Source organism: Molothrus ater, chromosome 3, assembly GCF_012460135.2.
Source record: "Molothrus ater isolate BHLD 08-10-18 breed brown headed cowbird chromosome 3, BPBGC_Mater_1.1, whole genome shotgun sequence".
Lineage (NCBI taxonomy): Eukaryota > Metazoa > Chordata > Aves > Passeriformes > Icteridae > Molothrus > Molothrus ater.
In genome coordinates, this window is record NC_050480.2 from 78964143 (window position 1) to 78980698 (window position 16556).

The 16556-nt window shown below is 41.4% G+C and overlaps 1 protein-coding gene across 1 annotated transcript in view; it reads left to right on the top strand.

Moving 5' to 3' along the window:
* The first annotated feature begins 7914 nt into the window (after positions 1 to 7914).
* The window catches only part of ADAM17 (ADAM metallopeptidase domain 17), a 34562-nt gene continuing 25920 nt past the window's right edge, over positions 7915 to 16556 (top strand). The window contains exon 1 of the mRNA XM_036380522.2: positions 7915 to 8109. Coding sequence (XP_036236415.1) covers positions 8013 to 8109 — 97 coding nt within the window. The 5' untranslated portion in view covers positions 7915 to 8012. The remainder of the gene's footprint in view (positions 8110 to 16556) is intronic.

The following is a 16556-nucleotide window of genomic DNA, read 5'->3' on the forward strand; positions in this document are numbered from 1 at the left end:
TTCATATGTATCTAAAGACATAATAAATATACACACACAAATGTAGAGCAAAGCAGTCTGCATAAGGTAGAATACCAGCAGATCCTTCCAAACCCAAACATATGCAAATTTGATCAGTTAAATGTTTTGGGGTGTTTTGTTTTGTTTTTTTTTTTACTATGGGAGGTGTCCTGTTGTCCAGCTGCCAGGTTTTGCTTAGGCTGCTGGACTATACTGGCAGTCTCTCCCTCTGCATCTCATACACCAAAATCGTACAGCTGGAGACTGGCCCACATTTCATCACTTTCCACAAGGTCCACGTTTGCTGCCTTTATATTAACAATACTCCTGGAATAATGTCTGGTCCTAATGTCTGATCAAAAATGCTGCCCAGAAGAAACACATTTTACCTTGTGCTTAGATTCTCTTTTCTTCTATTAAATTTCACATCAAAGAAGCTTTTTCCTAGGAGAGAAAAGAGAATCAATAAAAATATCTGATGTCCTCTGAAGAGCAGAAATTGATACCAAAGATGTTAACTTCCACCAGTGTCTGTGACAGCTGTTGGGTGGGTAAGAGAAATCACCAGGATATATGTTAAATCATCTGGATGTATTTTAGAACCAGAACACAACAAAACCTAGGAATTTGACATTAGGTCCAGTTCTTTTTTTTTTTTTTTTAGTTTTTTTGGGGGGTTTTGTGGTTTCTTTTCTTTTCTTTTCTTTTCTTTTCTTTTCTTTTCTTTTCTTTTCTTTTCTTTTCTTTTCTTTTCTTTTCTTTTCTTTTCTTTTCTTTTCTTTTCTTTTCTTTTCTTTTCTTTTCTCTTTTATTTTCTTTTTTCTTTTCTTTTCTTACTGTAGTCATGAATATTACCAAACAATTGCACTGATGAAAAGAAAATCTGATACCAAATAAACAAAGCAAAAAAGTTGATCCTTTAAGCTTAAAAGGAAGTACGCTGCTCTGTGGCATTCACACATATTTGTAAATGTGATCAAGCAGAAGAGAATGTGTCTCTCCATTATACATTGCAAGGTCTTTTCAGGCCAAATTTTGTGAAGTGTGCTCAGTGGAACCTGAAGCCACATGACCTGTTAACATTGATGCTAACACAACTGTCTAAATTACAAATAGTGATTTAGGATGAGTTTTAAAACTGCATCCTGCTTCCATTTAAAGCAGTGTCACAGCTCTTCTCTCAACAGGGCTGGGATGTCTGTGAATGTATGAACCATCTTGCCAGAGTGTATCCACAGATTTCTGTAAAGGTGAGAAAGGCATGTGTGAAACTACCCAGGAAATCATAAAGTTTAGTGGTTTATATTCATCATCTTGCTGTGGAACACTAAAAAAATCTGGATAGTTCCTGAATGGCTTTGCCAAGGACATCTGGTGAATCTTAAATATCTATGTCCAGTTGTAAGATAGTAGTAAGCTTTAAATATGGAAAGGTGTTTTCTGTTTCTCTTAAGATCCCTATTAGGACAAAAGTGTACCAGTCAGATGGCAGAAGTATCTTCATAATTTATGCATAAACATGTGCCACCTTTCCTAAAAACTGGAAAGGAAGAGATGGAAGACTGGCAGCACCATCTCCTGGCAGATAAAAGAAATAGGGACCACTTTCTGTCAGAAGGTAGGACCCAAGTAATTTCTTCATGGATTTTAAAAAGGCTGAAGCGGGAAGTAACTTCACAAGAGTATATTCCCTCCCTAAGAAGATTAACTTTTATATGCTTCAGGGAAGAAAAGCATTATGTGTTATTATAATTATAGAGAACATATGCTCACAATAATGAAGAACAAATTCAGATTGCTTCTGCCTTTAAAAAGCTCTCTCATGTTAGTCTCTGCTCTCCTTTGTGATGCAGGAATAGCAGATTTCAAAACTAGCACAGCAGGTAAGTCAGTCCAGTTGCAGCACATTTGTGTAGTCCTGGCAGACCACAGAAAACCATAGTAGTTCCTCGAAGTCAGAAAATCTTGGAATATGTATATTTCAAGAGTTGTAGCCAAATTTCTGTCTTTCTGAGTAAGTAGGGGAAATGTTGGGAAATCATTGGATTACTAATGTTGAAATGTTGGAAACTCCTGGATCACTTATGTGGAGTGCTATTTTACATATTTTGAAAGTGACAATAGGCCAAACAGAGCTAAGTAGGGGTGAGGCCTCCAAAGTAATGAAACACTGTATGGGAAAGAAAAACATCTATGGAGATAAAAGAGGAGACTAAGTCAGATGACTTGGTGAAAGACAGACATGGAAGAGAAGAGTGGAGGAAGAAGAGGTAAGGAATTACAGAAATTTCAGAACTGGTATGCCACAGGAGTCCAGATCTCATTTATCAGCAAGAGGAGGACAATCTCAGCAATCAGGCCGAAGTGTACCAGTCTTCTGCCTGTTAACTCTTGCAGACCTGTTCTTGCTGTTAGGTCCCCTGTTCCATGGTATGAAACAAACACAAAACCCTCCTTGTACAACACAAACATGGATGATGTTTTGTTGTTGGGGTTTTTTCCCATGTTTTGGAAGTTATTTCACTTTAAGAAACTCCCATGTGCTTTTAAATTTTGTTTGTTTTCTTTCTGCAGAAAGAAGTGGAAGAGATTTATGAATATGTTCATTCCATCCTTCTCCCAAAGTATGAACACTTCTTATAAGTCACTGCACTTCCCAGGACTTTGCCCAACATAGATTCAAAAGCCACACGTGATACAGGTTTCAATAATTCCCATGGGAAAATATGCAGCTTTATGAAGCCTACATCTCCCACATGGGCGGGGAGGAGCTCTGCTTATCTCTTTAGCTCAGAACCAAGATCAGGACTTTTTCCTCGGGGGATCATTTACTCTTCAAACATTCACAAAACAAAGGTAATCCACCATCTTCCTCCAGGGCATGCCACAGAATCCATCTTCCTTTCCAAACAAACTACTAAACTGTATATTTTATGAATCATTCTGAGTAGTGGGCTTACCTCTTTTACCTAATAGTTTTCCTTAAAGGAACCCTTCTTGTCAACAGGGTCAGTTACCCAGCTAGCTGTCACTCCACATCTCCAGCTTTTATTACTGACACAGGGAAACACTGTCACTGCCTTTATATATAAAATTATTTTGTTTCTTTTCTTTTTATTCAATGTGTTATACTTGTGCTATTCCTCACCAACACACTACGTGCTGTTTCCCATTAATTTCTAATCATATCCTATCTATTTAGCATATCCTTGTTTAGTCCATACTCATATTAATAAAATGGCTCAAATGCCTTCCTGTGGGAAGGAAAGAATGCATTTCTATTAATACTGAGTATCAACACACTCCAAAAGTGGTCTTGTACTGGACACAAGATGATATATTTTATAAACAAATTAAGATTTTTAAAAAACCCACACTCAGACATCCCATTAAACTAACCTACAGATGCCAAATCAATTCTTGTTATTAATGTGGAATAAACCATATTGCTAAATCAGTGACAATTTTCATAATTACTATATACTGTTATGCTATTATTAAATAGCAATAGTCTAAACACTTTAACAACTCCATTGTGATGGGCTCTGTAAAAACCCAAAGCGCAGCTCTATAACCCTAAAAATATTTACAGGCAATCAACTTTTATTATTAAAGTGTCCTTGTGAGATAAGAAGTAAATGAAAGAAAAAAAACTACTCAGTGGGAACATTCAAGTTATAATAGAAAAAGAAACTTTTTATCTGGCTTTCTTTATCTTCCTCCACAAGTTACAAAATAGTGAGAGATAGAATAGTCTATCCATCGATAAAAAAATGGATCTGTACTGATACCTCTGAAGTCCAATATGTGATCTGGAAATTGGGATTAGAAAGAACAATGCATTCCAAAAAGTTCAATCTAAAGTTGATTCTAAAACTTGCCGAAAGATCCTGCCATATTAAACCACATCTGATAAGATGGCAAATGAAAATTGAGGCTTATAAATGTTATATGTAACATTCACCAAATACTTACAATGATGACCACTTGTTTAGTTGTTATTAATGTGAAAAGACATCTTAGAAAGCTGATGAAGTATCATCTACCTGAAACTTTAATTCTGTACTCAGTGGATGTCAAAAATTAGAGAAAGTCACTAGAATCCAGACATGTGTAGAAGAAAATTATTTATTATATACTTCAGAATGGCTGTACTATATCAAAAAACCACAAAAAACCACAAACCCAAAAACGAAAACCCAAAAGCCAGAAAGATGTTTAGATTAAGAACAAACATGGATTAATCAGACACAAAAGAAGGCTAACCAAAATAAGACATTTCATTTGGAGAAAAACCCAATCAAACCTGTAACTCAGAGGGTTATGGTAGATTTCATGAATGACATAGAAGGAAAGAGTCATAAAATGCATAAAACCCAATAATAAATAATTTTCAAGAAGATCTGAAATAATCTAAGATTATTTCAATAATCTTAGTGTACCAGGTGCCAGAAGCTGAGACTCACCAACCAAACTGGCTGCAAAACCAGTACTGAGAGATGATAAAACCATGGTGGAAAACCCAAAAGAACTTCCTGAGTGTGTGTTCCTCTGCTGGAGCACTTCATCATTAGCCTTACTTACCTCTGATCTGTTTCAAATGGAGACATTGACCTAAAAAGTTCATGACACAAAACAAACAACTTTGAGACAAATTCTGAAGAGACATTGCTTACCCAGGAAACTCAAGGATGCAATATTTTGTACAGTGTAGTAAAATTCTAACTGTGGTATCAATTCTTGCTTAAAACTTTCTTGGCATCTAAGAAGTAGATTGTATCAAATGTTACATTATTTTTTTAAATCGTGACCATTAAAAGTGACACCTATTCCACGCAGACTAGTACAACTATAATTAGTGCACACGTGGGGAGATGTGATTTACCAGGGAAAGATCTACAAGGGTTTTGTCAACATTGTTCTTGCCAAGAGAAGTCTTGCTTTGTAAACTCAGATTGAATGTGTCAGCAAGCACCTGGATAAGAGGGATTGCAGAGATACAGTTTGCTGAGATTTCTGAAAGACTTTCAAGACTTTCTTGCTAAAGGTTCTTAAGGAGACTAAACAACCAGAGGACAAGAGAGAAGATCCCAGCATGGATTGAAATGCAGTTAAAAGACTAAGTATATGGTCCATTTTCACAATGAAAGAAGTCACTAATGCACCTTCACATCTCTGCACTTACTCATAAATAATCCAAGTAAGATAAGGAGTGACAAGACAAAGATTGCTGAAGATATCATGTTATTCATGAAAGGAGAGAAAAGGTGTAGCTGAGAATTGCAGAAAGACCTTCCTCTGTTCAGGGCTCATAGAAACCTACTGATGATCCACTATATGGGGACAGATATGCTCCAGCACAGGACTCAGCAGGGACCCCCAGACTCTTCTAAAGCCTCACTCAAACCCTCTGTGTCATCTGGAATAGCACTGGACACCTCCCTGTGGACAACTGAACAGACACCTCAGAGCCTGGCAGGAAAACAACAGATGATCATGAAAACAACAGATGATGTAAATCCATGCACATGGGGACAAAACAGTCCTACATCACGTGTGGAATAATGCTCTCTGAACTGACCACTACATGTCAGGAGTGAGAGATGGGAAGTTTAAGGTTATTTGTAGGACAATGCCAGCTCAGTGGAGATCAACAGCACATTGAATATTAGAAATATTCAGAAGCAATACTGAAAACAAGGCAGGAAATATTATTATGCCACTTTATAAATCTACTAGATGCCTCTGTCATGAGTACCATATGGAGTTCAAGTCCCACCACCACAAACAAGAATAACAGAAATGGTGAAGTTCATAGAATAGCAGCATACACCTCATTGGAAAGGAGATTTCACTTGAATTTGTCTGCAAGAGAAGCCTTACCAGACTGCAAGGGGATTTCATGGAGGCTCTGAAGTGGTGACTGGCACAGAGAAGGCAAACTTGATGTACTGTCCTTCCCCAAGCAAGAAGCAGGGTCAGGTCATCACACGGTGTCACAAAATGTCAAGTTGAAAGCAAGAAAAGTGGCTGTTCATGCATACAGTGACATTGTGGAACTCCTGCCACAGGATTATATGGATGCTACAAGTTTACAAGCAGGAGATCACAGAAATCATAGAAATCATAGAAATCACAGAAAGGATAAAGTTGGAAGGGGCCACAGTGGAGCATCTGGTCCAACCTCCCTGCTTAAGCAGGGCCATTTCAGAGCACATGGGACAGGATTGTATCCTGGTGGTTCTGGAACATCTTCAGTGAGGAAGACTTGACAGCTTCCCTGGATAATCTCTTCCAGTGCTGAGTCACTCACACAGTAAAGAAATTCCTCCTCATGTTCAGCTGGCACTCCCTGAGCATCAAACCAACTGAACAAATGTATGGAGGAGATACAGTGAGGGCTGCTAAGCAAGACACAACCTCTGATTTCAGGAGCCACTGGATGCAAATCATAGGAAGTTCAAAGCAGACCCAGCAGAAGTTTCCTCAGAAGTTTCACCTCTTACAATCCTTTCATCTTTGGGGACAAGAACTGAGAGACACATTCTTGTTTTAAGTGATGTATCTGCCTTTCATAGCCTTTACGGTGCTATGAAAAATTGAAAAATGAGTAATTCATTGATGCTTTTAAAATATTTCAGGTTAACTAATGAGCAGCACAGCTCAAGCAGGATGGGCAACGGGGACACTTTTTCTCCAGTTTTGCTGAGTACATCACTTGCAATCATCTTTGCTGGAGACATCTGCAAAAAGGTAAGAGATCATCTAATTCAGGAGAACATTAACCAGAGCACTACAGCACAGCTGTAACACATTTTCTGTGCTTTTATCTCAATAAGGTGTCCTCTTTGGGAACAGTTGAGCCATGGACCCATCACTTATTATTTGTACCAAGTGCCACAGTCCTCAGTTGTGCTAAGGAAACTGCACAAAACCTTGTAACGTCCCTGAGTACAGTCACTCACGTGGGCTGGGGAGGAGCAGCAAATGCAGCTGTGAGTGGCATCACTGAGCCTGCAAGTTCTGAGAGCACCAGGGTCCTGCCCAGGCAGGTCCACACCCCACACTGTCCCCAGAGAGGGGCTGCAGAGCCCAGAGTCTTCTCCCTTCCCAGGGGTCAGTTCCTGCCCTGGGGAAGCTGTGAGAGGGCTGTGGTGAGGCTGTCCAAAGAAGGCAAGTGCTCTCAGCAGGAAGAACAGCATTGCCAACAGGTTGAAGGGGGTGATCCTGTTAGGAGTAAACCCTTTTTATTTCAATCCTGCCCCTCTACACAGCCCTGGTGAAGCACACCTGGAGTGCTGGGTCCAGTTCTGGCTCTCCAGTGCAAGAGAGGCATGGAGCTCCTGGCAGAGGCTACAAAGATGATGAAGGGACTGGAGCATCTTTCTTATGAGGAAAAGCTAGAGAGTTGGGCCTGTTCAGCCACAAGAGATGACTGAGAGGGGACCTCATCAATGTATTTCAGTATCTCAAGGGAGGGTGTCAAGAGAATTGAGCCAGCCTCCTCTTGGTGGTGCCAAGCAATAGGACAAGATACAACAGGCAGAAATGGACACTCAGGAAGTTCCACCTGAACATGAGGAAGAACTTCACAGTGCGTGTGACCCAGCATTGGATCAGATTGCCCAGAGGCTGTGTCGTTTCCCTCCCTGAGTATACTCAAGAACGGTCTAGACGCAATCCTGTGCCACGTGGTCTAAGATAACCCTGCAGGAGGGGGGAGGCTGGGCCAGACGCCCCGCTGCGGTCCCTCACTCGCTGCCCCACGCCGAGCCTCCGTGAGGGCAGCGCCCGCCGCCTCCCGCCCTCACAGCCAAGCGGGCGCGTCCCCCCGCACCGCCCCCCCAAGATGGCGTCCCCGCCCGCCCCACAATGCCCCGCGCGCAGCTGCCGCGCTTCCGGGTGCGGGCCCAGGAGGGCGGCGGGCCCAGCACGGCGGGTGGAGGGCGAGGCTGCTCCGAGCGGATGCGAACGAGCGGGCGCGCAGTGCCGGAGGAGGCCGCGCCCGGACCATGAGGCTTCGACTGTGGCTGGTCCCGGCCCTGGTGCTGCTGTGGGGGCCGGGCGGGCTGGAGGCGCTTGGGCACCCACAGCGCCCGCAGCGCTACGGTGAGGACAGGGCGCGACCACGGCAACCCCGGAGGGGAGGAGGAGGAGGAGGAGAGACCAGTGCGACAGTGGGGGGGAGGCAGGCACGGCACCCCTGTCTCTGCCGGGGGTTGGCGATGGGTGCTGTGTGGGGCGGGGCAGGGCAGGGCAGCCCTCGTGCTGAGGGCATCGCTGATGGGCAGCGTTTGGGGCTGCTGCTCCCTGCGGGGATACACCATTGTTCACACGCGAGGTCTGCTGAAGAGTTTTCCTCCCAGGAGTTTGTGTTCTGTTAAGGCGGGCTAATCCCAGAATAGGTCGGGTAGGACGGCACCGCGGTGGGTCGTCTGGTCCGGTGTCCATGCTCCTGCAGGGTCATCCTGGATCACATTCCGCAGGATTGCGCCCAGGCGGTTCTGGAATATCTCCAGTGAGGGAGGCTGCACAGCCTCACTGGGCAAAACCATATAAATGGCATCCCTTCGTAGTTCTGTTTGGAGAGTCACCAGAGAGCCCGAAGCTATTGGAGCTGAAAGTGACCTCTAGAAAAGCTTGACACGGAGTAGAACCGCTGCTTGATTTAACTTCTCTAAACAGTTTTGCATCTAAGCTTCTGCTTTGCACTGAAGAAGTTGTAGACTTTCGTTTGATAAGCAAAAGCTTATCACTGCAATGGCAGATGGACTCTTGCATGAGGCAGTGGCCGTGTCTTGCTCTCAAGACCCATGTCTTACATACTTCTTGGATCCTTGTCTTTGCTCCATTTTCCTCTTCTCTGTATGATAGTTTCTGAGCAGCAAAATTCTTGTTTCCTTTAAAAGCTTTGTCTGGCCCCCACATGAAAAACCCCTGTTTTGAAAATCAAAGGTATAAAAATGATTTTGTGATAAGTTCTGTTGCTTTCCTTGAGCCCATTGCTATGTAGGGTGGGATTCACATGGGGTGATGCTGACATTCAAAGGAGCAACTGAACTGTCTAAAGACGGTCTTGGAGCACTGTTGCAGTGATTAATCAGCTGTACATTCCCACAGAGATAGCTGTCCTGTCTCCAGTCCCTGAGGCCAGCAGGGACTGCTCCAAGTCTCCTTTCTTGGCTTAGATCTCTCAGCGCATTTCCTGACAGGTGTCTGCACCTCTGCCCTCCTCTCCTGCACCTGAGGTGGATGGATTTGTGGTTTTGTGCACACCTCAGCAGTTTGTGGCTGTAGGAACCTGGAAAGGCTCAGTGGGGGATGCTCCAGGAAGTGTAATAGAAATAAAACAAACACAGTGTGTCCTTTCACCATCAGGGGAGGTCCTGAGCAGCTGTTGCATCTTGGGCTGTCAGATCTTCATGCCTTCTAAAGGACCTGTCTGCTATGAGTTTGTGCAGTCTTTATCTGATGGCTTTTATCTTCTTGGCCCACATAGCACTGTGCCTGGACTATGAGCTCTTCAGTTTTATTAAATACTGCATGGAGGAAAACCTCATTTCTTCTGTTTCTCAATGTTGGAAGAATTATTCATTTTCTTCACACCTGCAGTGACTTACATACCTATGCAATTTGTCTCATTTGTACTACTGTTTGTTGTTTAAATGATAAAATATTAGTCTATATAATAATTCTTAATATGAGGAAAGAATCATGGCTTTATTGGTTACTTTTTTCTATATATTTTGTGTTGGATTTTTATTTATTTGAGATGTATGGTCAGGGCTGCAGAACACCATTTGTAATACAAAGGCAGCATACATTTATGATTATGAATGGTTTTGGTTTTGTTTCCTTTCTGGGTAGTTTTTGGTCTCTAATAGTCACTCCAAGCTCTCTTTTCTTTGTGGGTTTTTTTTTTGTTTGTTTGTTTGGGGGTTTTTGTGGGGGGGTTGGTTTGTTTGTTTTTGTTTTCTTTTGGGTTTTTTCTGGGTTTTTTTTTTTGTTTTGCTTTGAGAGGTAATAATTGTACTGATACACTTTGTGTAAAAACAGTGAGGAATTCTTTTCCTCACGTGTTATTTCACACATTCACACCTTGAATTTCATCACGTTTTGTTTTGTTGTCCAGTAAACTAAATATACAAAAGTATTTTGTGAGGGAACTTGAAAAATCCATGTGTGCAACATTAGCTGTTACTTTTATCCACACACTACTGCCAGATCCATATATATGTATAGGAGGCACTGCTTTCCCCGTACCTTATTTAGCCCCAGGCCTAGTAACTTGCACGTCCTTGTTATTGTTACCTGTTGGTGCCAGGTCGGGACACTGAATGTATTTGTTGATTAGGCCTTTGGATGGTACCTGGAGTGGAAATTGGTCTCTTCAGACCCCCCAAACTACACCAGTGGCTCTTTAGTCCCATAGCACAGTTAGGAGTTGACCAGTTCTATTTTTGCAGTGCTTTGTAACTCTTGGGGTAATGCATTCATATCCTGTTGATTTATTGGTCATTTTCTTGACTTCTTGTAAAGCCTCTTTTCCTGAGTCTCAAACACAGGTCTTTACATATATCCTATCATGACAAAAAGGTCCTTTTGGGGAACTTTTTAATCTCCTCTGCAGTGAATACTAAGGTCAGTTATTGGTACCTGGCCTTTAGCATCCATTCTTGGGGCTGTATTTGCAGCTTACTTGTTTTACAAGCCCTTCTGGTTATTTAGCTGTGTGGTTTCTTCTCATAAAATAAAAAATATTTCAAGTATTAGCTTTCTGCCTTTTACAAGCTGCTTTTAAAAATACCTTTGCCTATTATTGTGGTTTTACGTTCATCTTTTTTTGGAGTTCTGTTGTCCTCATCTTACAGCTTGGTTTTCCAAATATCATCTTTTCCTTCTAATAATTTCAATATTATTATTTTGAAAGCTTTGTTTTTCCATAGCTTAATTTTTGGGAACTGAAATCAGATTTCTGATGAGCAGTATCTGTAAGGAAGTTTCATGAATTAACATTTTGTGATCTCTGTTGAGAACTTCTTGCTTATTACTCTGAGTTCAGTTTTTCAAGGAGGAAAAAAATTATACAGCGAAAAAAAGAATTTGACAAAGAACAGAATAAGTGATAGAATGATGTGGGTCATTTTCCAGCTTTTTTTGGCTGAAGTAATCTTAGGGTGTGGTGCTCCAGGAGTCTAAATTGATCTAAAATGGGACTGCCACAACCTGACCTCAGCTTTCCAATCCCTTCCCCATTCCTGTGAGCACATTCATGGAATGTGAGCTGTCTGGAAACTAATCTCTTTTTTTGTTTGTTTTTTCCTTGTCTTTTTTTTTTTTTTTTTTTTTTAGTGGTTTGGGGTCTTGTTGCTTGATTTTGGTTTATTTTCAGTAAAGGGTATAGTTTCTAGTTTCTCTCTGTGAATTCCATTATTGTGAAGCAGCTCACAGTGTGACTGTCTGTCCAAGCACCTGCCCCATTGTTTTTGGGGGGTGGAAGGGGTTGTGTTCCAGGTGAGGGATGAAGGCAGAATGGTATCCACCTCAGTTTGTCTTCAAGGTGTTCTCTTTTTAGTAATGTTGACATCAGGGATCAGTTTCTAGAGAAGTGGGACTCCAGTACTCAATACAGTGACTGATACTATAGTTTGGCCCCAGAAAAATTAATGGCAACTCTTTCAAGATTTTTCTCTTTGTTGTAATTTATCTCTGAAGATAACCTTTTATACCTATAAAATATTACGCTGTTTGTCTTGGAGTTCAGACATATCTGAGTGGTAACAGAGTACCATTAATGTACTTGAAAAGAGTAACAGTGCAAATGTCCAGCTTGGGTGCTGAATAGGTGAATAGGTACTGAATATACCTAAAGAACTGCCTGAATCTGTATGACAGTACAGTGGTACAAGTTGTGTGCTACCACTAAGCAGCATGTGTGCAGGTTACCCCCAACAGACTCTGGATGTAAAATGTGTTTTACTCAACTGTTGCCCTTTTTGAGTGAGAACTTTTTGTCACAAGCTGGGCAGGGAACTAAAATAAGATATTTCTTCCTTTGCTGGGCTGATGATATTCTTTAAATCACTCACTGGGGTTCTTTTTCTATCTGCCAAATTGCACTAATAAAATCTGAGGCAGGTACCCTGATTTTCACCATTTTTTTCTCCACACTGCAGACATACCATGCAGAACTTGGAACAGCTGCATGAGCTGGAGAAATATCCTGGTACAAATGGTTCAGTGCATACCTACCTGATGCACATCAGAAGACTCGGATTTAGATTTGTTAAGTGAAAAAAACAAATGGTAGTGGTGTTGATGAATAAACCAGGGGAGCTAAGTGATACAGAGGGCAGAAAGAAATTGATTTACAGTCAGTTTTGAATTCTTCACACTTGGTGTGACAAAATGCAGGAAGTCCAAAGGCCAGGAATGTAACTTGCTGCCAGAGAATTTAGGGATTGGAAGTTTAGCTCAGCGTCAAGAATGTGCAGTGAGATAACTAGTGACAAAAATCGTAATGCAAGGTTAAATTTTATCCTGCTGGACTGAAGCTTCTGTTGGAGACTAAGGCAAGACCTAGGTGAGAGTCAAATGATTCATTTCTCTACCATGATCTGCCTTTTTTGTTACAGTTTCTTACCCCATTGGACATCCTTTGAAGCAAGATTACTGTTTTAGATGGAGCTGGTTTTGCAGTTTGTCCCCAAAAGCTGAAGGTTGAGTGTGTTTCTCACCATGCATCACATGGTGGAGAATTCAAGGACACACAATCTCACAGCATGTGGTCCCTGCCCAGGATGTGGCAGGATTATTTCAAAATCATTGCAGGAATTGATGCAGTGTGTGTCTCTGTATAAACAGCAAATGCTTGGTGTAGACATGGCCCTATTGAATGCAAATGACCACTATTATTTTTGTGTTGTGGATTAGCAATCTTTTCCATGAAGTTACTTAATATCAAGGTTTTCAAGTACTTTTCTCGGGTTTGTTTTCATTTGTTCATATGAATAGGTCAATGTTTCCATTTCCAGCTGAAAAAAGTGATTGAAGTGTAATTTCTGCAAAAAGTACTCAAGGTCAACAAAAAGAATAATGTCAATGCTACATTAAATTCTAATTAATATGAATTACCTTTAACTGTTGTAAGAATTTTGATAATGGAAGCCTAATCCAGTGCTCAGCATGGGTTTGATTTTCCGTAGTGCCAATTTGTTCTGACCTTTAAGCAGACAAAAAGTAAAATTCTTGTTTGCTTTCAAGATTTGGGGTGTTTTAATTTTCTCCCCGGTAAAAACTGACAGCTTCCCTGCTGCTGTAGATTGCTGATAGCAGCAGTGACTCATCTCAGTTTCATGTTTCTGCCACTCTGGAATTTTTGTGTGCATGTGCAGAAGCCCCAGCATGGATTTTTGCTCTGTGGCAAGTGAGGAAGCGCAGCCAGCCATACTCTAACACTGGCACTATGACTTTACATTCAGATGTAATTGTGTGTTTAGTAGTCAGCAGAGATTTGTCTTTGGGATAGAAGTTTATATTTAGTTTCTGTTATGAACAGGTTGATCCCTCACTCAGACTGTAGGAGTCTGAGTTTACCTGTTTGCCAGACTGATGATGGCATGTGTTTTGCTGTGAACCCAAGAGCTAGGTTTCTTTAACAAAGAACAGTTTATCCTGTTGTCCTTTTCTGTGGTCTTCGTGTGCAGCACATGAGCTTGCCTGTTTTGGGGGTGTCCAGCGACCCTCTCAATGGTTCTAATGGATTTCCTGATGTACATGTGATAGTACTGCCCATCTTTGTCACTTGTGGCCTGCATCTCTTCACAATATCCATCCCTGTCTTCCCGTGCTGCCCTAATGTGCATTATTTGTACTTTTTTTCCCTCCTTGGTATTTGCATTTTTAACCTTTGTAGGCAAATGGACTGGGAAGTGGGAAGGCAAGAGGACTCTGTTATGAAGGGAGGCACCTACAGCTGCCACCCAGTAGATGCTGATCTATAGTTGCTGAGGTGTTGAACAAGAACATGATATCACTTGGTTTCCTTTCTCACATTTTCAGGTTTTCACTGAAATAGTAAAATTCTGCCCCTCGGTACCTGTGAGGTGCCTCAAATTTTGGAAGTTCATGTGTGAATGAGTCCATAGTTGTGTCCACAAGGAAAAGAAATGCAGTCAGAAGTGAAGGGGTTGGTCTCACAAGTGTAGTCTAGACAGTAATTAGTGTCTACCTAGAATCAGCTCCACTTGATTTTATTTTGTGACCCAGCAGGATTTTGTGATGTGGTATCTTTGTACAGTAGTGAGGCTTGTAGTTTTTTGATAGCCAGACAAATGGTCTGTTTCCAGAGAACACTGCATCCTGGTGACTGGGCAGTTCCTCTCTGCAGGATGTATGAAAGCATGTGATTTAGGGGTGGGTTGTGGGGGGTTTTTTGAGCATCAAGTCATATGATGCTGTTCTCTTGTAAGATGGGATGGCTGTATTGCCCTCGCTTCATTTTAATTATGAGGATGTTCATTCAGTAGACTTCCTTATTTTTTATAATGTCAATGTTTGGCAGTATATTGCTTTTTTTTTCCCTTTGGAAAGTGGTCTATTGTCATTAACAGGACAAACTGTTATTAAATCAAGTAGATCCAACAGTGTAAGTTTTGTTCCTCACTGGTCCTTATTTAAGATGTGATTAGTGAAGGAGATAATTTACAAGGTTGGAAGTGTGTGAGGTAATGTGTAGGAGCCATTGTGGGTATTCAGCTGTATTCAAAACCACCAGAAACAGCAGCTTAATTATCTATACAGCTTCTGCTAAACAGAATTTGCACCCTTAAGGAAATATTCCCACTGCCTAGAAACAGATGTTTATTTTACTGTGGGGAAAAACGTTGGAGTAGTATAAAGGTGCTGCTACATGAACAAGTTTTTCCTGAGATGAGCTAAAGGCTATTTAGCAAGCTGTTAGCTTTTCCATGATACCCATCACTGGCATGTCTGAATGTGTGATAAGGAGGGAGTAGTTGCCCAGTGTAGCTGCAGGAGAAGTGCTCTGTGGAGAGGTGGACAGTAAAGCAGCAGCATCCCTGCCCTCCCAGCGTGAGGGCTGATTAACCCTACCCGGAGGCTTCCTCTGCTGCTGAGTGAGTGAGTGCAGGCACCTTGTTTTCTCACGTGGTTTGACTAGTTTGGTGCAGCTGGGATCGAGTTAAAAACATGCCTTCTAAAGCATTCAGCAGCGCTGATGTGGCTGACCATTCTTACTAACAGGTTTGTCCAGAAATGTGCTCAGAGTGTAAACTTTTATCTTGTTATGGTTTATTAGAAGGCTGCCATGTATTTGGTTCTTGCTTTGAACTGGTTTCTGGTACAAGTTCTTCTGTTTACATGTTCTTGATGAGCAAAACAGCAACCACTCTTCAGTGGAAACAAGTAAACATGATTTATCTAAACTGTTGAAAGCATGGGCTGTTTTGTGTGGGGTAAGTGTTTCAGTTCACTTTGTATTGTGTCTCTGGCAATGTCTCTGTACCAGATGTGCTGGAGAAAGATGTAACATCACGTGCAAGGAGTTGTTACAGAACAGCTTTCCCACGATGAACCTTCTCAATGTGTCCTCTTTGTCAACAGTCTCCTAAAAGCAGCATAAGCTGTTCAGAGAGGGTACCCACAAACATTTATGCAGGACTGCATCACCTCCTGCCTGGCACAGACCGTTTGTGTGCCCAGTTGAAATGTGAATATATTTGCCTTCTCCATTAGCATTCCCTGGGATGGTGCTGCAGCCAAAGGATCCAGCTGTGTTGCAGCCAGTGAGTGGCTCTTACTGCAAACACAGGGGCAGCTGTTTTATGTAGGGTGATGGACACCTGCTTTAGCTCTTGTGCTCCAAGCTGGAAAGACTCCAGTCTGTGTTTCCTCGTCTAAATTCTGAGGCTCTGAATTCTATTTCCAATTATTGTATTTGGTTTCTTCAATTAATATATTTTAATGTACAAGAAGAGCATACAAAACTAAATAGTAACAATTAAGAATATGGAGTCCTTCTATTAAGTTATTCCTCAGTTGAATCAGAAAAATTTTTACTAGTCAACTCCTCATAAGCTTTTGATAGGTTGATTGGAAATCAGCTTGAGATCAGATCCCAGATGTAGTCAATGAGTGCGACATGAAATACAGCCTGGAGCCCCTTCTTCAGTCTTGGAGATGACACTGATTTAACAGTTCCACTGCAAAATCCTAAAATCCTTCCTGGATGTGTTTGCAGTGCCTGTTGTAGGACTGCTCATGTAGGCTTGTCATCCCATTCCAGTGCCTTTGACTGAAAAATTATTTCTGCTTTTATTCTCTTGGAATGATTGGAGAAATAACTGCAATTATTCCTGCAAGGCCCACTGATTATCTAGTGGTCTTTTTTAAATCCCAAAAGTAATTTTTTTTTAAATTTTGGATCTTGAGTTTTAGGTAGGAACACTTTCTGTCATGGGATAATTTTGAAGAGAGTTCTAAAAAATATTAATTATATCTTCTGAGTTAAAACTTCACACTTCCAGATAAGCGTA